Raw genomic sequence first — 25,255 nt, 5'->3', positions numbered from 1 at the left:
GTGTGTGTGTGTGTGTGTGTGTGTGTGTTGGCACCATGAAAGACACATTTTAATCAACTACCATACATCTACAGGGGTTTTACAAAGCACAGTTCTACCCTGGAGCCCAAGAGCTGCCCTGATAGAAACACAATATTTACAAGGAATCATTGTATTAAATTGCCATGCCATAGAATGTGTCCTCAATAAATTACTCAGACAAATAAATGAATATTATTTTCCTATTGTGGGCATGCTATTATTAGCCATGATAAGCATTATACCGAGTGGATAATTCATGATTAGTGAGAAATGAACAGGTAAGCAAGCCTCAGAGTGGCTCCACTGGATCCAGCAGGTCGTAATCTGAACAGACCTCAGATGACAATGTGCTTTTCTGAAGGTGTAAAAACTCTCCGGTGGTGTGTGTTAGCTGTCGTCATGCCTGTTAGTCCTAAGCATGCGCAGCTCATCCTCCAAGTAGGTGATCCTCTCCATCATTGCAGCCCTGTCTGCCTGGGCTCTCTGGTCCGCCTGCCAGCGCGCCTCCTGGATCTTCCTCTCATACCAGCGCTCCATCTGAGTGGACACTGCCTCAAAGAAGTACTGAGTCACCTCCAGGGCGTGCATGTTCTCCCTCTCCTGGGCAAAGGAGGGCTCTGCCACTCTCTCCCCAAACACCTCCAGAGTCTGAGTCCCCCCAGCCTGCCCCGTGGCTCCTTTGGCCTTAGTCCTGCCCTGGGAATGCCTCTTGTGGTGCTTACCCTTGTCCCGACCTCGCTCTCGGTCCCTTTCTCTGTCCCTGTCCTTTTCCCAGTCCTGCTTACTGCTGCAGCGACGCTCCGTTGCAGGGGAAAGGCTGCTGGCCCTGTTGCTTCTACTCTTGCTGTGTCCAAGCTCCAGCAGGTTGGTGTCATGCAGTCCCTGGTGCTGCCTCCGGGGGTCAGCAGAGGCTAATGTGCGTTCCTTGGGCCGGACCACTTGGGGAGACAGTGACAGGGACTTAGCTGGAGTGGGAGAGGAGACCTCAGGCTTGTGATGTTTATCACCATCTGGAGGATTACCAAGAGGAAAATCAAATCATTTATTCAGTGAATGAAATTAAAATAAACCTTACGGCATAGCTCACAATAAATTATTTCTGATTAGCTCTGATTCAAATTAGTTCCAGTAAGAGTGGCATTTTACATGTAAATACAGTGTTATGCATGGGATGATACATAATAAAGAAAGCTGCTATAGGCAGCAATGAATACATTTCTGTAACAATGTTCCAATTTATCCTCAATCTCTTATTAACATCAAAATAGGGCATGACCTAAGAATAATATACAGTACTTACATTATGTAATGGTTACATAAGCCTGTGGGTGCGTGAAATCAGTCCCCGCTCTTTGTGTGTGCATGATGAAGAGTACGTTTATTCAGAGCACCAGTTCTCTGAGTTCTGGTTATGCCATACCTGGAGAGCTGTCCACCTGAACCACAAAGTAGTGATTGGCTGAGCCGTCCTCTGTGGCGTCTCCCTCAGTGGGGTCTGGCAGTAAAGTGGTGTGGGGGGCCAGACACTGGGTGCTTTCACCAGGCCCAGCAGACACCACGATGAGCTCATTATCTGGGTCTACCTCACACAGGCTCTCAGCCATAGAGGAGGAGCGCTGGAGCTTGGTGTTACGGGGGTCTCCAGTGAAACGCACCTCAATGTTCTGAAGCTTGGTCATGCACCAGCTTTTCAGCTCATTCACCATTGAAGCCTGCTTAAAAAGGCGGGCAAGAAAAAAGAGTTTAGTGACAGGTGAAACACTTAAGTGTTAAAGTATTGTTGAACTGTTAACTGTTTTGAACGTGCCTTGAATAACATTGAATTAAAAAGAATAACTTGGCACTAGAAGCAGAGTTTTGCCTAGCTTACAGTATGCAAACTTCTCTTACTGAGTTGACACTGCTGTTAGTATTACCTGTCTCTTCTCCCCATCTAGCCTCTCCTGTACGGCTCTCTCGTCAATCCTGTGGAGACACTCAGTCCTCTCGGCTGAGACCCTCTCCACAGTCATCTTATCCAGTGCACGAATCTGGCCATACAATCACAATTCATGTAGAGTTACAATCACAATTAGGCTCACAGCTGTTTTTGAGTTAACTGAGATTTGCAATATTTCACTTCATTTAATTCAAATGCTATGCAAGATTGACATGCATTATGCATGCATACCCAGATCCAGTCCGGTCTCCCCCTAAAGCTGTCACACCGTGCCTAGTCTCGCGTAGCTATAAATCACATTGTTCTCACGCTTCTTTTGGAGGTTTTAGGTTAGCCGTTCTAGTTTGGATTGAACTGGATGGAGTGATGAGAGAATGTGCTCGCAATTAAATTTTATGTTACATTCCAAGAACCCTCCCTCCGCATTTGCAGCTCCTCCCAAGCTCCTCCAAAGCAAGGCATTTGATTGGTTTAACGTCGTCATGAGGCATCACACATTTTTTTCGGGTTTCCAACTCCTTGTAGCTACTTTCTGCAAAGGATTTCCTCAAGATTTCCGAACTACGAAAGCCTGGTCTCAACGAGGTTACTCCGTACCTGATGTTTGTTCTTGCGGTCCAGCTGGCCCATCTTGTTGTTCATCAGGTCCTGAACAGTGTGGATCTCAGTCTTCATCTCCTCCTTGGTGGCCTCCAGCTGGTTCTCCAATTTGTTGATGAGGGGCTCGCAGCGACACCCGTTCAGTGGGGCCTGAATACAGTGACCAAAAACACTCGTCAACACTGACAACCAACTCTGACTTAAATAAAGTTGTGTTTTGCAAATGTTCTATAAAGAATAGAATAATACAGACCCTGCATTTAAAAGTAACACAAAAACTTTCATTATAACACAGGCATAATGAAGTCATATCATCATTCCATGACAATACAAACAAAAGCACCAGGGCTTTTGTGCAGGTATTAACCATGAACTTGTATCTACCTGCATGACTTTGCCATCCTTGCCGCGATACAGGGTGTATAGCTGATAGGCCTTGTAGTTGTGTGGGGCAAGCGGGGGCTTGGGGGAGGTTCCACACAGTTTGCCCTTCTTCTTGTGAGCCGTGTCAGTGTGTTTGTTCTCTCTGCGGCGTAGGGGGTCTGACAGAGAGGGCTGCAATGACACACCGCAGCTCATCAATTATTTAATCTGCCCAATGTTGTTGGTATTCAACAACAATGTATTTCTTGTCAGAGAGGTCACAAGGTAATAGCTGACCTTTTCTTTGACCCTCTTGTTTCTGCCCGTCCTGGTGGATGTTTCTACCGCCTCTGTGTGTTTGCGAGCGACTCGATCGCTGCTGTCGTCAGCAGCAGACGCACTGTCCTGTGTGGAACAACAACGCTGGAACATTTAGCAATTGGGAACAGAGAACTTCTAAAGAACAAATAAACCTTGCTGTGTGAGTTAAAGCTAAACATGACACATCATGGCACATCCACACTTCTCACTCATTTAGTATTGAGTGGGTTAAACAAATGTTAAAGATAAAACTAGATAAAACTCTCAGGATCTGGCTGGTAAACACCTGAAAAGCGATTGTAACCCATCCCCTGCTGAAGCACACAGTAAGGTGTCCAGCTGTACTGTACCTTGCTAGGCAGCATCTGGTCCCTTGGCACAGACTGTGCTCGGCCCTCTGCCCTCAGCTTGTCCCTCCTCTTCCTCACACTCCGACCACGAGTGAAACTCTGAACCTGGACACAGATGAAGTGAAGTGTGAGGAAGGCTGTACCCAAGGCTGTGTTAAAATGGCCATTGGTTGGAATTCCTGTTTTAAATAGACAGCTTGTGTCCAGCAGTGCACACAGATCCCTGATTAAAGAGTTAATTGATCATGGAGATAGCTTAAGATGACGTGGCATGCTAGTTTTAGCTTCATCTATAGTGGCCTCCCCAGGATTCTGCCCATACATGCACTTGCAGAAACAGTTTTACTACCAGCCCACAGGAATGATATTAGATAAGGATTACGATGATATGAAAGCATCGTAAAGTGTCATAATTCAAGTCCAAACATCAGCTTGAGTTTTTCCAAAAAAATGTATAAAGAGTCACATGATCACAGATGTGAAGGGATGGAATTGGATAATACAAATTGCCTGCCACTGCTGATCAGACTGGGAAACCCTGTGCTCACTTGAGGGGCTTTGGTCAGGAGCAGAGCTACGTCCGGGTTGTTATGGTCCCTGGCCTGGTCCAGTGCAGTCTGGCCTGCCTGTACACACAGAGACAAGAGTCACATAAGCCTGTACTAAAGCAAGGTTGCAAGGGTCAAGATGAATGATTCACATGTATATGGCACAGAGGTAAAGGTGAATATGAAACACAGATAGCTCAAAGTACAGAAGTTCTATGGCTGACAAGAAAATAACGTTTCTTGAACAGTGTGACATTACTGAGGACAAAGTCTGCATCTCAAACATTGGAAAAGAGAAAGAAAAATTGGCTGGAGAGCCGATTATCCACTTAACAGAACATGCGGTGACATTAGTGGTGATTAAGAGAGCCTTTTTAAGTGCATGACTGCTTGTGATCATTAACAATGTAGAGGAGAGCCCTGGGCACTCACGTTGTTGAGGATGCTGTTGTCTGTTCCTGCCTCCAGGAGAAGTCGCACTGTTTTCTTATGATTCAGCGCTGCTGCCACATGCAGCGGTGTATCCCCAGCCTGGCCGAGAGAGAGAGAGAGAGAGAGAGACTTAGCAACCATAAGCTATAAGCTTACTGTATGTAATACAAATGAATGGTTTTCTCCCAGCATTTGCTTTTAAGAACTACATACTGATTACATACTATATCCAGCACAATTAAAAGGTCAAATTAGGCAACTAAAGAACCTTCGGCAGAGACATTTTTGTGATTATAGCAATATTTCCAAAATAGGCATATGAGGATGCTGTGGCTGTGTCACATGCTCAGACTGACCTGGTTCTTCTCTGACACAGAACAGAAGGCTCCCAGGAGGATGCGAATCATAGCCACATGATTGTAGCGGGCCGCCACATGCAAACACGAGTCACCGACCTGGAACAAATGAAGATCACCACCACAGTCAATGGAGCTGGAGTTTCCTCAATGCAAGACCATGGGAGAGCACTGGCACTGGCAAGTGTATTCAAGGACAAATGGCAGTGAGAGCATCTCAGTCTTGCGTTGTGCTGCTTGTTGAGTAAGAGCAGATCACCCATGAGAGAAGATTACGTTTGAAGTGCAGATGCACAACACGCCGTTTCATAATTAAGTGACTACTTAAGCATGCAAAGTGCGCTGTGGTAGCTGTACACTGTAGAGAGGTTGTTGTCAGCCTGGAGGTGTCTTGAGAAGTGGCTCAGAGGAGCGCAAGGAAGAGGGGGAGGACTACAAACCCCTGCCAGGAAAGAAGGGAGGACTTACATGGTTCTTACTGTCCGGCCTGGACCCCCCCAGCAGCAGCACCTTGGAGCTCTGAGCATGGCCATTCTGACATGCCAGGTGGAGGGCTGTGTTCCCTGCCTATATACAGAGAGACAGAGACAGGATCAACACTGTGCAAGCAAGCCCCCCCTCACCCAGACATACTTCTCCAGCACAGTAGAGCACAGTAGAATCACAGTAGAGCACAGTAGAGCACAGTAGAATCACAGTAGAGCACAGTAGAATCACAGTAGAGCACAGTAGAATCCATGGCCATGCTGCTATTGTATTAACTGGAACTCATGTATCACAATTGAGGAAGAGAGTACCTTGTTTTTTGCATGAACGTTGGCTCCAGCCTTGACCAACAGCTTGACAGACTGGCTGAAGCCATGCCAGGAGACCTCATGCAGAGCAGTGTTACCGTCCTGTAACAACAACAAACAGTAAGAGAGCTTTACTGCAAAGTTGAAACCAACCTCTGGATTAGTCATCGTCATCATCATCATCATACAACTCCGGCAGTTTTCTCTTCAAGTCAAAATACCTGACATAGCGGGGTAATTAAAGAGATTAGTCTGTAATCAGAGGTTGTGTGTGTGTGTGTGTAGCCTAACCATAAACACACTTCTCCAGCTCAGATGTACCTCCATGGGCTATTTCTCCATTAGGACTGGAGGTTTAGTAGATTATATGCACAATGTTTTGTCTCCGGATTGTCAAATAGTTTCACTGCTGTCTGACATTTTGTTGGGCTTTCAAATCCCACTATCCATGTGATTGAGTTCAATGGAGCTATTAGCCCCTGTGTGTGTGTGTGTGTGTGTGTGTGTGTGTGTGTGTGTGTGTGTGTGCAAGTGTGTGCGTGTGCGTGTGCATGTGTTTGATGTTTACCTTGTCCTGTCTGTCCAGAGCACACCCTTCCTGGATGAGAGCAGAGATAACATCACTGTTTCCCACCACTGCTGCCCGATGTAACGCTGTCTGCTCACCCTGCCAACATCAGTCACATGAAACACCGCTTTGTTAGGGGTTTCACATCCAACAACACAAACCGACAACAACAACAACAAGTCAGGTTCAGAGGACAGTGACGAATACAACTAGTACAGTCAATTCTGTTAATCCCTTTCAACTTCTTACAGTCTGTCACATTGGATAGGCCTGCATATTCCAGTGTTTCAGTTATTATTGACACAACACATGACAATGATGTTAAGACAGTTCATCCAACATTGCAGCCTAACCCACATGAGCCTCTAACACAATCACAGTCTCAAGTGTGTGTCATCCATACAAAGCAGTAAACATACAGCAAACAGGCAGAAGGCTCTCAAGCTCATCTCTCATTTATGTTTTTGCCATAAATGGAATTCTTGCAGACATGGAGAACGCTGCTCTCACACAGCAGATTAACAGTTTAACGTTTAGCAGGCCAGGTTTGACATGAGAAGAGTATAAGAAAGAGCAAGAAGCACTGATTTCCTCGAGAGGAGGGGGTGGGGGGTGGGGCTGGTCATTCCAAGCGAGATAAGAGGTGTGCCGAGCAGAGCACCAGAGGCGTAGTAGTAGTAGTAGTAGGGGGGGTGGGGGGGGGGGGGGGGGTGGGGTGGGCAAGGCGGTGGAGTAATTTCCACTGGCTCAGAGTAGGTTTCTCTAACCTCCTTCACTCTCCCTGATCTTCCAGGCTCTCTCCCAGCCTTCCTCCACTGTCGTCTCTCTCTCCCCTCCTCCTCCTCCTCCTCCTCCTCCTCCTCCTCCTGCCTGCTGTGTCTGCTGCCCCTGGCCGCTGAGGACGCACTGCGGCATGTTCGGGAGCTCATTGACCAGATGGAGAGAATTTGGGAGAGCCAGTGATTTTGGCCATGATCAGTGGGGAGGAGTGACTTGCACCCACCAGAGGCCGACCCCAGCGGAAGGCTTCTGGATCCCTCAGGCTGGCAATCAAAATAATCCCACTCTAGGCCACTGGAGGTCATTACTCCACTAGTGGGACAGATACTCTGAGGAATGAAAAGGGTGTCCGCCGGGAAAGCACCACACTGCAATCAAACACACCTGGCAGACCCAAAATCCTCATGCTCTGTTGTGTGTCCTCAAAATTGTTTTGTATACAGAAGAAGCATATTATAGGTGAATTATTCTGTTTGATTGAATGAATGTATAGATATGACATGAAATTGGTGATTCCGATTGCATATGTTATGAGCGTCGCATTGTGATGCAATTCCAGAGAAATCAAGGCAATGTTCCATCCGCACACAGTCATGATTGCAGTGCAAGCTTGAGATGTATGGAAAAGGAGAAAGAGAGAGTGAAACCCAGTATGTAAGAAGCCTCTTGGGTCTGGGTACTTACATCGTCCTGGATGTCCAGGTCGCAGCCGGCCTTCAGCAGAATACGCACAACCTCAATGTGGCCCTTGTAGGAGGCCAGGTGCAGGGGACTCCTGCCGTACTGCGGACACAAAACACACACATCCAGGAGAAACTGAAGCCCACACAAAACACACTGTTACACACACACACACACACACAGACCAGAGGGGCACACTAAACGGATGCCCACCAGACCGTGGCACAGAGAGACAGAGATAGAGGGAGAGGTCATGCCATATGTCGCAGTCCCAGCAACAGCGGTACGCCTGCAATCTGTCATGAAGCACAATCCATTTGAATAATGAGTCAGGCAAACAAACAAATGTTTAATCCATGACGATTTAAAAGACAGACTTGGAACCTCTGCAGCTGGTCATGCAACGCAGGGAACAGGATAAACCTTCATTGTCCAGCTCTCAGGACAAACACTTATGGACCTGCAGCCAGCCATGGAACAAATATGTCATTAAAGAGGTTTATCTTTCCATGATAATGGAATATTTGATGGCCAACGCAGTGATACACAACACATTATAATCATATGAAGTAGTGGATGAGATAAGGATAGAAATGTAAAAGCTTCTTGGAATGTGCCTTTCCTTATAGCAATTGAGAGGATTTAAAATTGTCCTAAAGAGGCTTAGGTCGAGCTAATGTAAACTAATGCTCCAAGTAATCTCAAAACATTACACACTGACCCTGATCTCACCCGGTTTATCCAGGTACTCCTATAACTGGAAGTCAGTCCTGCTCGGGGGAAATCTATCGGCAGAAACATGTTGCTGACGGCCATATTTGTTCAGCTGTCTCTGTTAATACAATGTAATTACAGGTCAGGTGTGCGTCCACAAAGAACCATATCAACACAACCATGTTATTATGACTTTGTCCTCAAAGTCGTCTATTAGAGCACAGGCCTGTAAGTGGTGGATGTTTGGCCTTCATGGGTGCGGCTCTGCAAAGCCTGGTATTCATGTGTTCCTGGGGTTGAGTTTCACCAGGCCAGCTTTGGAGGGCTGCCACGGGACTGTCTCAGGTACAGTACAGTAAACACCAGTCCAGCCCAGAGGGGGAGTCTGCTGACTGGACCTGGACAGGGTATGCTGCACTCTGTGGCCTGGCATGACCCGACTGGCATCTCTGTGTCTCTCTCTCTGTCTGTCTCTCTGTCTGTCTCTCTCTCAGTCTCTCTCTCTCCATCTGTCTCTCTCTTTCTGCCCCTTTTCCTCTCCCTTGTCCTTGTTCCCTCTTTCTCATTCTCCTCTCATTCGCCAAACCATCCGTCTAACACTTGACACTTTACCTCTCACTCCCCACTACTATCCCCTCCCCTGCCTCAACAGAGGAATTTTCCAGGCTGAAACTCAAACCTCATGTTCTAGGATTAGGCATTATTAGGGCATCCAGCCAAAACATGAAAATACAGCCAGTCACAGAATTATCAAAAAGTCAAGTAGGCGTACAGCAAATGATGGATAGATGTACAGTCACTGATAGCATCTACTGTAGATACATACCAAGCAACACAGAGTCATCCTCGATCGTCAGTATGTGAGGGATATAAAACAATGGACTCCCTATCATCATAAGCCACTGTATGAATTTGGTTTCCTGAACTTCAAATTACATTTCCTGAATCAATAGAATACACAGGATGTTTGATTAATTGGACTTCAATGCTTTCTGTGCGCCCAGACAATTCCTGGTATTGCATTGGAGGAGGAAGGTCATTTATGTGGTTGAGAAAAAAAACTAAAAACCTCTGCCTTATCGGGTCAGTATCATATTGCAGCTCATAAAGTTAAAGATCTGTGGAGATCTGACGCCCTGACCTACATTCTGCTCTAACACCTTAGGTTTATCTTCATAACAACAGCTGCTTTGAAACACAGAGATTGGCTGCTCACATACTGTACTGTACTGCTACTGCAGCACATGGGTTGAATCAAGCACATCTGGCTGTAGCCAAACCAACGGACAGCACACAGGACACTGTACATTAACTCTGTCCTTTGGAGATGCCACGTAAAGCATTGTAAAGTCATAATGATAGTGTTGTGATATTGTTGTAAAATTAATGATTCATACTGTATAAACAGCAATATACTAGTAATGTTAAGTTTGTGCACATATAGTGCCTTGTGTTTGTTTTCTTCTTTTGGCTCTTTACTCCAAAGATTTGAATTTGAAATCAAACTATTAATATAGAGGTTAAAGTACAGATTGTCAGCTTTTATTTATATGAATATTGGTTTCACCATTTAAAAAGAACAATAACAATTGTAAATAACAATAACAACAGATAATAATTGATTAATTACAATGTACTTTTTTATATACTTGCTTCACTGTCCAAATACTTTGCAGGGTACTGTACATACATACAGTGGAACTCTGGTCCTTTCAGGGCAGAGGACTATACATCAGGGGAGGCTGGTGGAGGTAGAAATCGGAGGACGATTTCATTGTAACGCGTGTTCCTCATTCCATTTCCTGCATTACAATGAGCCCGTCCTCCGATTTCTACCTCCACTAGCCTCCCCTGATGTACATGGCATGCACATGAAATACACCCTTCAAGCAGTGTGTTGTGCGACAGAGGTCAAACAGAGGTTAACAGTTGCGTGTGTAATCAGATGTGTGGTCCCACAGCTGTGCTAGCGGATAGACAGATGGAACACCAACAAAGCCCCCCTCACACAAGGGCTGCACACTGTTCAAGTCCCTGGTGGCCTTGTTCATTTCTGATGGACAGCCAGCAAGCATCCCTTTTCCTCTCACATTCCCGTAAAAACACCTCACTTACTGAGCTACTGTACAAACGAGACTGTTTTACGAGCCAACCAGTAGAGACTGGATTTACAGTTCTGCAACCCTGAGTTGGCACTGTTTACCCATGACATAGTGAGGATTATCATGTTCATATGATGTTGCTCCAGTCCCACTAACCTTTTGACATGTGCTGTACAGTATCAGTACCTAATCAGAACATGACGCAAACATACTGTATCTGCTCATAGTCGTTACCAATATCAATAGGGCTTACGCAGCTGTGTGACATACAATACAAACGCAAACACCCCCTTATACACACAGACACGCACATTTGATAGGACTCAGCCAGTAACCACTCGCTCAGTGTTGTATCAGCACATTTGAAAACCTCCCCTCCACTCACCTTGGTGACGGCTACTTTGGCGCCCTTGTTGATGAGCTGGACCACATTGTCGGCCTGGCCCTTGTGGGAGGCTACGAGGAGGCGCTCGGAGAGTGCGAGGACCGCAGCCGCATCCTGCTGGCTCATGAAGCAGGGCGAGTGGGGCTGTCTTCCAGACGCTGTGCTCCAGGGGGAGGGGGGGGGGGGGCTAGGACCCTCTAACTCATGACCGTCACACAGAGAGGTACTGGGCAGATAGACAGGAGGATAGAGAGGGTGCTTCGACCTCCAGACGGTCCCAGGATCCCTCCCTCATGTCATCCTCAGCTCCTGGAAGAGAACAGGAAACACATGTGGTGATAACAAGCTAGCACATGCTCATAGTACAGTGGCAAACAGGAAGGCAGAAGGGAATGGGGAAAATAGATTGGGATTTCAAAAACGACTACTATCTAGCTCAGTTGTAGAAAAACAGGCTAATTCCTGTTCGATAGACACAGTCAGCAGCTGTATACTAAAGATCTGTGATAAAAGACCTTGATACAGGTTGAATAGGGTTGATAATTGACAGTTCAACTAATAACAGGGTACGCCATATACATACAGACACACACAACTTTCACTTTTATACCAGATCACCAGGCAGACACTATCAATCTCATAAACACAGCTTTAACCACACAGCAGCAGGGACAGACATCTGCGGTTAGCTGAGTGAGAGCTGGTGTGACCGCAGGCAGAGTGACTCACAGGAAAGGTTGTCTCTCCACGAGTGTCTCATCTGAGTTCCTACCATCATTACAACCCATCAACATGTTCAGCTGTCAAATGTGTCAATGTTCCCCCTGACTCAGAGGAACTAGCTCATAATTAGCTACCCCAACATCTGGTGCAAGCCCTCATATACAGTGTTAAAACTAATGTAACTCCTCATATGCCAGGGTTATAAGCAAATTAACTGCCAAGAAAATGCTGTAAATACGCATTTACAGTGCTTGTTGACATTGACTGACGGTGGTCTGACAGCTTGCATGGTTCACTTCAACACAGTGACAGAGGTGCAACCTACTGTACTGTAAACTTCTCAAGTGTCAAATGAGGACAGTCTCAACATGCACAATAAGTGACAATTCCCTAAGTTCAGTCCCATAGGCATCCTATAGCTTCATAAAGCCAAGAAGAGGCAAGAGGAGGTATGCAAAGCGTCATAGATTGTGTGACATATTTTCAAACGCACACATATTGAATTTTTTTCCCAAGTCCCAAAACAATGATTAACTCTGAGGCATTTCATAAAATGAGTGGTTACGATTTTTGGGTAAAAACAGTCCTTCTTTGCGTGTCCTAACATGCGCCACTATCTGATTACACAACTCTCAACACTATTTGTGCTGTAAGTGGAGGCAATTATTTGAGGATATAGTATTCCTGCTTCTGACTTGCAACATATACAGCAGGTGAATGAGATTATCATTCCAAGTAGATAGTTAACTGGCTGGCAAATCCAAGTCTATTTTCAAGGAATATCTGAACATGCATACTGAGGGAGAACTATAATCTTCCATTGAGGCAAAACAACACTTCACATGGAACAATGGAGATTCCCTAAACAAGTAATGTTATGTCTTAAGAGTAGCTGGAGATAGATGGGTAGGGATTTATGGTTCCCATGGCCCCCCTTCATGATCTCTCTACTTAAACAGAGTGTCTAGATAGAGTGCTTTGAAGAGCTAAATACCTCAGGCAACCAGAATATACAGCAGCCAGAGATCATGTTGATAATACCTCAAAGCATCTGTTATATCAGGGATATAGGCTACATACCTTCCTAATACCCACACGGAGGAGGGTTTTTCCAAACTGATGTCTGTCATGAAGAGACTACAGTACTGTATGCATGCTCTGAGTCACAATTGGGCCATGATGGCGCATCATTAGGCCACGATGGCCATGAGGGACTGTGATGACCTACTCTGTACGAAAGGCTGCCTGCTGGCTGGCTGGAGGCAAAGGTCTGTTCACAGCAGGGGTTTGAGGCCACTGAGGCCTATTATCATGGCTGGGAGCGGGGAGCAGAGGGGGCCATGCCTGCTCCTCTCCCAGTGTGGCTTTAATCGGGTTTCTCACAGTCCCTCACCTCCAATGGCTGGCCTCAATTAACAGGCTTAATGTTGGGATATAATACAGCGTTCAGATTAAAGTAAAGATCCCTGTGGATGCCTCTAATCCTGGGACCATCGGATCTGTTTTAATCCTCAAGGTGGCTGCATACTTGTTCCTTACAGAGCCAAGAGCAACTCAGTCAGTGGAATCTCTTGCTGCTGTCAACCATTACAGAAGGCCATAACTTTACCTCTGATCTCTCCAGTGCTCTAGTCCATATCAGATGTTGTTGCCAGAGAAGAGAGAATTCCCTTGTTCTCTTGTGCTTGGGCACCTTACAAATCCCAAGATTACAATTCAGAAACCTGAGGGTACCCTGAGTTTATTATTGACTCAAATAGCCCTCTTTCCAAAGGAAGTGAGAGACAGTAAAAACACTGGCAAAGCTATTTTCCTGTGAACACTCATTGTTCAGCTTCAATCTGGAGAGGAAGAGGCATGTCCGATCTGATCCCTGGACTTTAATCCACTATGACAACTACTCTAATGACTGTTTTACTGTAAAAAACACTACTCTGCAAGTACAGCATAACACACACACACACACACACACACACACACACACACACACACACACACACACACACACAGTGGTGCCTAGATCATATTAACAGGGAGAGACAGTATTATTATTGGTTCACTGGAACCAGATCACAGTCAGGCATCATTATTACATCTGAAAATACAAAACAGAATATAGCTTAGAGATTAAACTCTACTCTGGTTAGAATGACCTATTGCCCACTAAATTGTATTCATCATCTAAAAACTCCTGTAAAAACATCCTGTAATAGTAGTTTTTAGGTTGCCCAGTTATTATTACTAGAGCTATTTCCTTACTATTGTACATGAGTGAACTCATTAAAAACAGTTACTTGGCACATGTATAATTCGTTTTTCTTTTTATAAGTTGCATTTCAAACTATGCCATTGTCATGCCAATAGTGATCATCACACAGTAGGCAAAACACTAACAACTCTAGCAAGCAAAGCAGACGCAAAACTACGCTGTGGTGTTTATGACAACCTGGTGTTATGTGCTCTAGTCCTTCATTTCCTATTACACATTCAGTATCCATCCAAATATGTCATGTTTCATGATTCAATTGAAAAGTCCTAGCCTGACAGACATTAAACCCTAAATGTATTAGAATCAGATAGAAACACTGAATGAAGCCACTATAGAAAATACTTACTGTTGAGAGTCTACATTATGAATATGTTTCCTTGATTTTTTTCTTAATTTATCAACAACATCAAAAAAACATCAAGCTATTTCAGCAGTTTCTGACCGGAAGAAGCAAATTCCTCCACCTGGGTCTTTCTGGCAAAAACGATCCAGACCCTCTCTATATGCAGAGAAGGCAACTCAGAATGAGAGATCATGGTGGTTTTCAGTGTCATATTCACTCTGAAAAACAAGGCAGTAAATCCGTACAATCTGATAAATGCCATGGTCACTTCACACACAGAGATAAAGACATGACAAGGAGTTAAAAGTTAAAGCCTTTATGGTCAGCAGTCAAAATAATATTCATGCTTGTGCACAAATTACTTTGTTATGGCAAGAATGTGTTAGACACAGTCAAAGAAGAGTTTTTTCCACGAACTTCTGAGAGAGCATTTCATTTGTACTGAAATGGGTGCAAATGCACTATGGTAATATTTGAATGACTCCCCCCTGCCAGCTGAGAAATGAATAAGATTAAGTGGGGAAAGTCTCTCCCCCTCCACATTCTTGTGGAATCTCCATAAGAGGTCTGTTCAGCCAGATAGCCGCACACAAAGGCTGGCAGAGCAGGGCTCCTCACATGCAGCTAGGCAACAGGGCTTTTGTGCAAACCTTTCAGGAACCCAGGACCTGGTTTAAAAACAAGAAATGCCAAGCTCTCTTGCTTTTCACATGGTTTTGAGGGGAGGCCCTGGGGACAACGTCTTTTAAAAAAACGGAGGAACAGAAAAACAACTTTTTGTTATACAGTACCAGGCATGTTTTGTGATTCAGCCTTCTCTCTCAGTGTAGTTTAACCAATGCCTGGATAGGCATACATAGTGGTAGTGTGAGTCCCTAAGGGACTTGAGGTGTCCTGTCGAATTTCTACACCAGTGGAATATGGCCATGTCTGTTAACTCCTGTGAGGTCATCCACACCTACATTTCTGAGAGACACACTAGGGTGATATAGGGGTCAAGACTGTTAAAGAGGCTGGTCAAACTGGGTTGACCAAGTCAGAATTTCTAAGACCCATGACAGTTTATTCCTTGGTAAAATACTGTAGCAGCATCAAGGGCTCAGCAAAAACACTCCCTGGCCTAGCATAACTCTCTCAAGCCTGGGTGGTCACAGAAATTTGTCAAGCTATAGTTCTGACATCATGCAGGTTTCAAGGCGCTGACATTTGTTTTGTGATAGAAAGAGGCTTTGTGAATGTGCAGGATTTAATTCATAGACGCACTGAAAGAGACATAATGTGACTAATGACTCACTCGACTAATGTTTGGCTATTTCTATCTTGTGCATGGACAGGAGGGGTGTCCCCAAGTCCATATTTGGGAGATTCTCACCTACTGAACAGTGCAAATCTCCTGAATCTGAAGTCTTGACCGATTTTGTGTGCACCAACTGTATGATACTGTAATAACACATTGCTGAGAATCATTGGTGAATTAAATCAAATTCCATTCAAGATACTACACAGTAATACAGGGTATGGTGCAGGGCAGAGATTACATTGTCAGGAAGCCTTTTATCATGACAAGCTGCAATATATTTCACACTTTTTACTACATTTCCAGGGGAACTTTGCCAGAATTAAGTGGTCTATCTCAGTTAGTCGCTCTGCTGCTATGAATGATAAGTGAGGAGACAACTGCACACCTACTAAAAAACTGCACAGCGATTGATATCCCAAAGCATGTCAGGAATTCTCCTACAAGCACCTGTCAACATAGACCAGAAACCACCATTCAAAAATACATTCAGCTCTTGAGTCCAACGAGATTGTTGATAAGTGTGAGAATTTCAGAACTATTGTGTGAACTTCTGATTGCGTATTTGTGTTCATGCAGTTCTTCTAAGATTATTTCACGAAAACTAATCTTGCAGTCCCCATCATGCTGGCTTTAAGTCCTTCAATGGCACATTTTAACTGCAAACAATATGAGAATTGTTCAGGGGCTTAATAAGGAACACAACAAAAAATAAAATTGGAGATTGAGATTCTGTCTGACTGATTCTATGTTGACTCAACGAGAATAAACTAGTGCCACAATGGAAGCACTTCTACTATTACATCGCATTTTAGCATAGACATATTCTTGTTTACCAAAATGAGAGATTCCCAGAGGAGGCCAGTCAAACGTTTTCAGACACCTGGCAACACAAACGGAATGGAGAGCCAACACTGCGGGGCCTTCATCTTGATTCACAGCGCTGCTCACCTCCACCTGAGTCCCACGTAGGATGGTGCCGCTCCAAACAACAACATTACATCCACACAATGACACGCAGAAATAAATAGAAGAATAGAAGAATTAACGTGTGAGCTCTTATGACCCGAAGCTACTGCCTGTCTTACATTCCCATTAACAGAACATTTTCTCCCTCCATTTGTGTACGCACTATATTCACACCACAAAAGAGAGCACATCTTGCTTTAGTGTGCTCTGAGGCATAACACACAGGGATTTAACCTCTTCCATACCAGCAACAACTCTACCAGAGTTGATCTCTTATGTAAGGTTTCCAGAGCAACTGCCTGTAGGGACTGAGAGGGTTACATAAGAACCCAACCACAACTAGATGAGCCTCTGGAAGAGAACGGCAGGCTTGTGTTTTCCTGTCTCAGGGCAGCTGGACCAGTTTCACTAACTCACAGTGTGCTGCTTCCTCACTGCCCAGGCCTCTTATTGCTTGGACAAGCAGCTTTGTTTTCTCTAATGACGTTACCAGGAACGAGATCCCTAAGTCTGACCCCAGAGGATTGTGCTCTCATTTTCCAACAGCACAAAGAAAAACATTTGGTTTATAGCTTCCACTTCTTGTGGCTGTGTGGCCATATTCCCTGGTAGAGGGGGTGTAACCCTGCTGGTTTTGGAAGAGGGATCAGTAACGTGATTGGATGATGACTGAGACGAGTGGTCAGTGCAGAGCAGGATTGGCTCCCCCAACTCTGGATTTACTCAAACTCAGCCATCTGTCTTTCCCCACACCACCTCCAGCAGGGAGAGAATGCCAAAACCAGATTAAATCAAAACTTTGACCCACTCCCTAATCCCAAGATCTATTTCAGTGCTTATAGCTTGGTCCCTCAGGGGGTGGAGCCAATTGAGTCTCTGACACGCAGTCAGATCAAGGGGTTAATTTCTGATGGAAAGGTCATTTAATCGTTGTCATCATATTACTCTGAGTTTCATGGTAATACAAAAATATCATTCAAATATTCTCCATCTCTCTCATTTATCATCCAAATGTCTATCATGGTGAGTGTAAGTGTTGAGCTAAAAACCTGCTCCAGGCTAGCTGTAGCCTAATTCTGAGAGCCTTGGACAGTGGTAATTAAGCTTCTTTGTCTGTTGCCTGACAGATGTAAGACTGGAGGTGCTGCAGAGGTCATGCTTTATGTGCTGTGAAGCTCTTTACATACCTTTACAAAATAGTTCCACTACAAATATCCCACCGAGAATGATTATGGGGGATATCTTGTTGACAATTATTCTAGACTAACAGCTGAAGTAGTATCTGTATCCAAAACTTTGGGTATATAATTTGCAAGCAATACATCATAGCATTTTGATCTACACAATGAAATGCAGATGACTGAACTTCCAACAATAACAAGAGCATAACATTATCTCCTCCTTATCTTGTTTTACAAGCCATACTTGCAAGTAGACAACACCAAGAAGACCAAGGAGCTCATTGTGGACTACAGGAAAGCTGGGAGCTGCAGACACACCCCCATCTATATGGGATGGAGGTGGAGTGTGTCTCCAGCTTCAAGTTCCTGGGTGTCCACATCTCCGAGGACCTCTCTTGGACCCTGAACTCCTCCACCCTGGTCAAAAAGGCGCAGCAGCATCTATACTTCCTGAGGAGACTGAAGAAAGCCAATCTTAGTCTCCTAGGATCCTGGTCAACTTCTATTGGTGCACCATCGAGAGCATTCTGACAAACTGCATCACAGTCAGTGTGGTATGGCAGCTGCTCTGTCTCTGACCGGAAGGCCCTGCAACGGGTGGTGAAAACCGCCCAGTACATCACCGGTGCCCAACTCCCTGCCATTGAGGTCCTCCAGCCCAGGCGGTGTCTGCGGAGGGCACAAAGCATCAGTAGGGACACCTCTCACCCCAGCCACGGACTGTTTGCCCTCCTCCCATCCAGAAGGTGGTACAGGAGTCTCCGTTCCCGCACCAGCAAGCTCAGGAACAGCTTCTTCCTTGCAGCTGTTACTCTGCTGAACTCAGAATCCCAGCGGTATATTCATTTATTTATACTCACTGTAATACCTTATACTGTAATACCATGCACTGTCAACAATATTATGTCTTTTGCACTATCTGGTTAGATGCCAAACTACATTTCATTGTCTCAGTACTTGTACTCTGTGCAATGACAATAAAGTTGAATCTAATCAAATATAACCTATGCAGTAGCCAAGATTTTGATTTTGATCATTTGATCAATGACCTGACTATGAATAACTGGGTTTAAGATGTTGTCACAAGACCAGCTCTGTCCTTACTGTCAGGGTATTAAACGGTATGTTCCAGCTGTATGAACCCTACCCTCTACTGTTCTGTCTGAAGACTCTTGCCAATCTTATCATAATCATCTGCATTGCATTCATTGACCTGGGCCACAGAACAGAAAAGTCCCCCTTGTGTTCCTCTGAGACAGGCCTTCCTTTTAGTGGTGTCCTACAAAAAGTGTCTCTACCCACGGCTGAGTTAAATAAATTCACATAGATATACATTAATTCTCTCTCTCTCTCTCTCTCTCTCTCTCTCTCTCTCTCTCTCTCTCTCTCTCTCTCTCTCTCTCTCTCTCTCTCTCTCTCTCTCTCTCTCTCTCTCTCTCTCTCTCTCTCTCTCTCTCTCTCTCTCTCTCTCTCTCTCTCTCTCTCTCTCTCTCTCTCTCTCTCTCTCTCTCTCTCTCTCTCTCTCTCTCTCTCTCTCTCTCTCATCTCTCTCTCTCTCTCTCTCTCTCTCTCTCTCTCTCTCACAATAAATGGAAAAAAAGGGGGGGGGGGCTTGCCAGCCTTGCCACCCATTCTCCAGATGGAGAGGACTAACGAACTGCATGTCAGCTGAAGGGCAGCCCATACTGGCCCCCTGAAGAGAGACTCCCCCCACTGCTTTGTTTGGAGATTCTCCTTTCAGACCGCTTCTGAAAGGAAGGACTAAACATCAATATTTTCCCTCTTCTTAAATCCTCTACGCTAAAACACTTAATGGTAGCAGATGAATCTGCACTGAAAGAGCAGGGAGCTGTGGAACAACAGGCATTTATTGTTTCAAGGTACCAATAAAGAGATTTTAGAGCCCCTGAAATGCAAAAGACTGAGGAAAGCTCCCTTTATTGTCCTTCAATGGCTTACAAGGCAGCTCGGCTAAGGCTAGGATAGCCCAGTAACAAAGATTTTCAATTACAACTGAGACCAATTTAAAAAATGGATTTATGTAAAAGTACACTTGTCACAACCCTACACAGCCTGTATTCATTCCCTCCCTTTGCCTCCCCCTAATTGGTCAGCTTTTGTGTTGCATGCATATAATAGGCATTGTCTCACCATCTGGGGAACACAACAGTAATCGATGTAAACCTCCCCCATCTACATACAGTGGTATCTGGTTTCTGAATCTCTTATGAGTTAATGGGCCCCCCTTGCCCCAGACATCCATTATGGGTCATCATTTCCCCTTTACACACCTGGTGCCCCCTGACCTCTCCATCGCTCTGCCCTGCTAATCAGCTCCCTAGGGAACCCAGCAGACGGCCAGGCGGGTGTGAGTGGCCTTTATACACACACTGCATGCATGGACGCATTTACCACCACAACATGGAGCGTAAACACTAACCTATACCACCATATGCAACCAATGTGTCACCCTCAGATAAAGGTATGTTGATAACACATACAGAATCAACATTGATTGGCTAATATGAGTATAGCACTCACAGAAAGGTGACATTCTCATGGTCTCCACCTGTGTAACCTCTGTTATTGAAGTTATATGATCTCTACATAGCAACCCCAGGTATTGATGTAGTTTTAAAGTTGTTGAACAAGATCTCTTTTAACTCTGAATAGCCACCTTATCTTCTCTTGACAGCAATGTCATGCACTGACGTACACTGCTTCATGTTATGACAAAAGTGTCTTGATCCATGAAGAATGCATCAATGTGTCTCACAGTTCACATACTCTAAGCAAATTACAGCATTTGACTGATCATGGGGCAAATTTCATATCCATAACCACACAGGGAAATTCTAGCTGGAGGAGGGGAATGAGGGGAGGGAATGGAGTTTACAGTTCAACAAGTTTACAGATCAAAAAACATAAAATCTGCTCTAAAGTGTCATAATAATTCACTACACTCAAAAGTTGCTTATTAAAACTATGTGGCGGGTCGCCCTTGAAAGCATCAATATTGTTGTTTCTCTCAAAAGTGAGGTGCCTTTATATTTCATAACACCTTTTAACTTCTTGGTTAATACAGCATGAATCTTTTCCAACATCGTAATGTAATGAGATGTATTACTGTTAATGCTATTAATGCTATTAATATTATTAATGCAATTAATGTTGCACGAATGTAAGAAATACAATGAATTAATTTTCCCTTTAAATTTGATTGAATTTGATTTGATTGATCGGAATCTAAAGCTATCCCAAAAAGCAGTGGCCTATCACATAGTTTTTGTGGCCTACAGGGGATTTTTTCCTAATTATGTCTCCCTACGAGTGATTACACTCGACCTGTAATTGACTCTGACAATAAGGCCCTTACAAGCTTCTCTTACACTCCACTGAGACGAAAAATTACTTTCACATTTTTCTTTACGCCAGTCTGCACTCTGAAATATTACCAGTAATTTAAAATATTGAAATACACCTCTTGATAATCATGAATACAACTTCTAAACACCTTAAAAGAATAGTGCAACTGTCTTACTATACATAACCAAAACTGAGGACCTTATTCCATAGTTCATGTTTTTGTAGTCATATCAAAGGCGACTTGTATCAAATATCTTTCTCTGTCTGAGATTTAAAATCCCCTTGACATGTGCTGAAACAACTCACTTGTCAGTATGTGGCAAGTGTTGGTGGTGACACATGGAATTCGATTGCACGTGCTATAATACCGAGCTGGGACGAAGCTAGGATTCGGGGGAAAGACGTTTTGGATGTTATAGGTAAAACCATAACACTACTGACATGCAATAGGCCTTTGCGCTCTGCGTCCTATGTATAAACTGTGTAAATAAATATTATAGCCAAATAGCCCAGTGCGCAATAAAATAAAAAAAGAGAGCGCAGTCAGATAGCGCACGACTGAAAAGTAGCCAGAGCAAATATTTAAGCAACTACCAAACATCGCAGTGACAGTGACAATCGAAACAAACATTATTGCACAAAAATAGGATACCTTTAGCTCATACCAAATTGTTCCGTTCCACATAAATCGCCAGACGAAACCTCAGTCCGACTACAAATCCTTTAAAGATAAATTCCGAGCACGAGTCGCGGCTCGGTGTGGTTTATTTAAAGGAGTAACTTGTGGGTGGATCAAGTAGGACCGATGTAGAACTTGATGGCTCCGTAGTTATCCAGGCAGTTGGGTGGAAAGTGAAAACATGGGGCAGCAGGGACGCGCAGTGCGCACTCCGCCTCGTCTTCAACACTAGCCTACTGCCCGCTCTGCTAAATTTGCATGTCAATCGCCCGCTTGAAAGGCTGTAGAAGCGCTGATACGATCCAACTTTTGGAAATGGAACGTAGCCCGGTCCATTCTCTGCTCCGAGGTCAGCCCTGACACTGGCCCGTCAATTTCCTTCCTACTAGTGAAAAGCTATTCCGGTGTGGTGTGGTGGCTCAATAGGCTACTCATAAATGAAATTCCTCATTCGGACTGGGTAGGCTACACTCAACTGAAGTTCATTAACCAGCATTGAGCAAAAGTTTAACTTGGTCTGAAGGAGAAACTCCCTAAATCAATAGTCAACTTGGCAAATAAAGAAAAAGTGAGAAAATAAACGTAATTAAATGTGGACATGCAAGATGATTTTAATGGTATTGTAAAAGAGATTTTATCTCAATGGCAGTAACCTGAATAAATAGCCTCATGGTTAAATAAACTGGATATATCCCAATTTAATGTATTGTGTAAGGCCCTCCTCAGCTAAGAACAGCTTTTAATTGAATGCTTGATAAAAAATAAAATAAATAAATACATCATGCCCCTTTCAACACCTCTTAGCAATCAGATGTGTGTGTTCAGTAGTATGTCAGGGGATGATCCTTGTAGGGGTCACAGAGGGTCAGAAACTGGGCTTGGCTTGACTGTTGGGGAATGTTACTGCACTCTGTCATCATAGTTTAGGAATTCTTCCAATCCAGCTTCTGTCTCTCCCTTGTCGGCATTCTCTGAATAATTTAAGACTTAATCCGTTTTTTATTTGAGGTTTTGCAAAGTGGTCTTTGGGGCTTAGCAGTTGTTGTGGGCAGAAAAACAAAACAGGGAGAAACAAAATGTCCAGTGTCAGGTACTGGGGGGAATATTCTAAACAACTGTAGGCTCCTGCAATCAACAGAACCGTCACATTTTCTTTTGACATATTATTTTCAAGCATGCATTTGTCTCCTATCATAGAAAGTATATCATGGCATGTGAACATGCATGGTCTCTATGTAGCTCTAATGGCATCTTTCTGCCCCCAAGGTATGGAGATCAGAGTGGGGCCCGACCAGGGGTAGAAGGGTGTGTCTGTAAAAAAAAATCTGGATGTCTCATTCCTCTACTCTTCTTGTTTGGTTTTACATCCTAGAAAATTAAGACAATGGAATCCTTGAGAATGCAATCTGATATTGAAGGAAATACCGATTTTCATCGGGAAAAGAAAGCTACTAATCGATAACGTATATTTCAACAGATAACAGATAATGATGCCATGATTTTACCAACCCAACAAAAATGACTCCAATGTCCACAAAGTAAAGAAATATTTACATTAAACGTCACCAAGTAAGTCTTTAGAATCTGAACCTCTTTGTATTGCTGCATTACCCTTAGGTGTTTAATTTGATCTAACAACAAAGCAATGTGCCACAGCAGAACCTGATATACTGAGTTGTCAAGCACCATATATTTCTCTCTAAAAAGAAAGGCGCAGGCACTACGTCTAGATTTCACAAGGTAAAAATAGAGCAATGAATGAGAATGTTAAACATATATCTATGAGCAAAATAATTAACCTAAAATGTACCTGAAGAGGATTTCTACTAAGACCTTTGTATATTGCAGCCCATGGTTTATGAGGACTCATACTAACTGAACGTGTATCTAAAATAGAAGGCCTGAAAATGAACACACTTTCTCCCAAGTGTCACTGTACAATGTACTGAAGGTTGCAGAGATTTGTTTCCTTAGCTGTGACAAATCAATCAACATGGTGTGAACATGGTCGCCACATACTATCAGGTGACGTCCTACACCACAATCCCAGCATTCCACTTGAGGGGGATGAGTAATGGAGTGGGTAAGGCGCCAGGAAGTGTCTCACCCGCTGCTCTGGACAACAGGAGTCATGAGAGTGGAGTATAGAGAGGATAATATTACTGGAATCTGATAAACGGCCAAACAGCTTCGGTGAGACAGTGGCAAAAACAAACATATTTTCTTTTCTGGGAAGGTGGTTACCTCCTCACATAAAAGGATTACCAAGAATGCCCCGCCCTCACTGAGGGGATATACAGAAACCACATCTGGGTAAAGGTGGCACCCGTAATGGCAGCTGCTCAAGTGCAACTATTAATGAGAGCGTGCGCGTGCACATCACTATCTGTGGGAGGATGAGTCCTTTGTTATTTCCTGCTCTATGCCCTGGAGATGTGGAGATGACTGTAACCCGACCTCCCTGCTTAAAAACCCACAGGTTTTTAAAGCTGCTGTCGAGAGCCAGCAGGGCAGCAGATAAACATGTTTTGTCTGACCACCTCAGCTGTGACCTTTGCTGTACAGTGGTTAAAAACCAAGAGCGCCCCAACAACTCAGGTGAAGTCATACCCCTAAAGCACTTTTCTACTGCATTGTCTCATAATTCCAGGTACACAGAGGGACAGGGCTCTCTGCAATAGTAAACGGCTCTGAGGATAGAAACAGAGTGTTGCCGTAGGGTCACCCTACTGTGTCCAATTTCTGTGTGTTACAACCAAGTATAAATCACCTCTTTTTGAGAGGTGATATACTATGAGGTAATAGCATCCATAGTTTGAAACGGGTCCCCTCGTTGAGTTTACAGAGTGTTTGTAATTTGATACCGACCATTTAGACAGGCACATGTCACTTAACAATGCAACACCTTAGGGCACTTTGGCCTTTTAGAACATCTAAATTGAAAAAAGAAGAAGGTGCCTTTCAATCTTGCAAGGGCTTTCTAGTTGAATGTAATCTATGTTGTAAATCAGACATTTGTAAATATAAAGTGTAGGCAACCTATATTCAATCAATCTCCAAGGATACGAAAAATAAATCTAGTGGCCATAAAAAGTGTTTTTGAGGAACACCTGAAAGAAGGTTTCACTTAAACGCTAATCCCAGATAAGAAGCTGCCATACATCTCTCAGCCATATATATCTCTGGCAGATTCTGTGAACCCCAATGAGCAGCAGACAACAGAGCATAGGCTACTGACGGGCAGTGAGCAGATCAGAGGGCATGGGCTTCAGATAACAGCAAACATTCTGAAGATCAAAGACGATTGATTTACCAGGCTGTAGACACGGTGGATACAATGCAGGACATGGTACACTGATTCTAATCAATCTATAACAACTAGTTCTAACTATTCCGTACGAATATCTCCCAGATAGTTTAGTTTCTATTGTATCTGACTATGGCACAGAATGACGCGGTCTGTTTCTCAAAAGT

General features: G+C 44.1%; 1 protein-coding gene across 4 annotated transcripts; it reads right to left on the bottom strand.

Annotated features, from left to right (window-relative positions):
• Positions 1–408: 408 nt before the first annotated feature.
• Positions 409–21,885, bottom strand: ankrd6b (ankyrin repeat domain 6b; the record flags this gene model as incomplete). Of its 4 annotated transcripts, none has more annotated exons than XM_083689435.1 (16): positions 21,755–21,885; positions 10,955–11,263; positions 7,757–7,855; positions 6,293–6,391; positions 5,728–5,826; positions 5,399–5,497; positions 4,931–5,029; positions 4,575–4,673; positions 4,143–4,220; positions 3,595–3,699; positions 3,221–3,328; positions 2,945–3,115; positions 2,558–2,710; positions 1,938–2,051; positions 1,442–1,736; positions 409–1,031 (listed from the first exon to the last, which is right to left on the bottom strand). In XM_083689435.1, the coding sequence occupies exons 2-16, from the start codon at positions 11,078–11,080 to the stop codon at positions 409–411; spliced, it is 2,367 nt and encodes a 788-aa protein (XP_083545561.1). In that variant the 5' UTR covers positions 11,081–11,263; positions 21,755–21,885. The 4 variants fall into 4 exon arrangements, with proteins under 4 accessions (XP_083545561.1, XP_083545563.1, XP_083545562.1 ...); XM_083689437.1 differs by having other exon boundaries at positions 1,442–1,733; XM_083689436.1 differs by having other exon boundaries at positions 21,768–21,836.
• Positions 21,886–25,255: the final 3,370 nt, after the last annotated feature.

The sequence above is a fragment of the Argentina silus genome (genome assembly GCF_951799395.1).
Source record: "Argentina silus genome assembly, chromosome: 17".
Taxonomy (NCBI): domain Eukaryota; kingdom Metazoa; phylum Chordata; class Actinopteri; order Argentiniformes; family Argentinidae; genus Argentina; species Argentina silus.
This window is presented reverse-complemented; position numbering and strand designations above follow the sequence as displayed.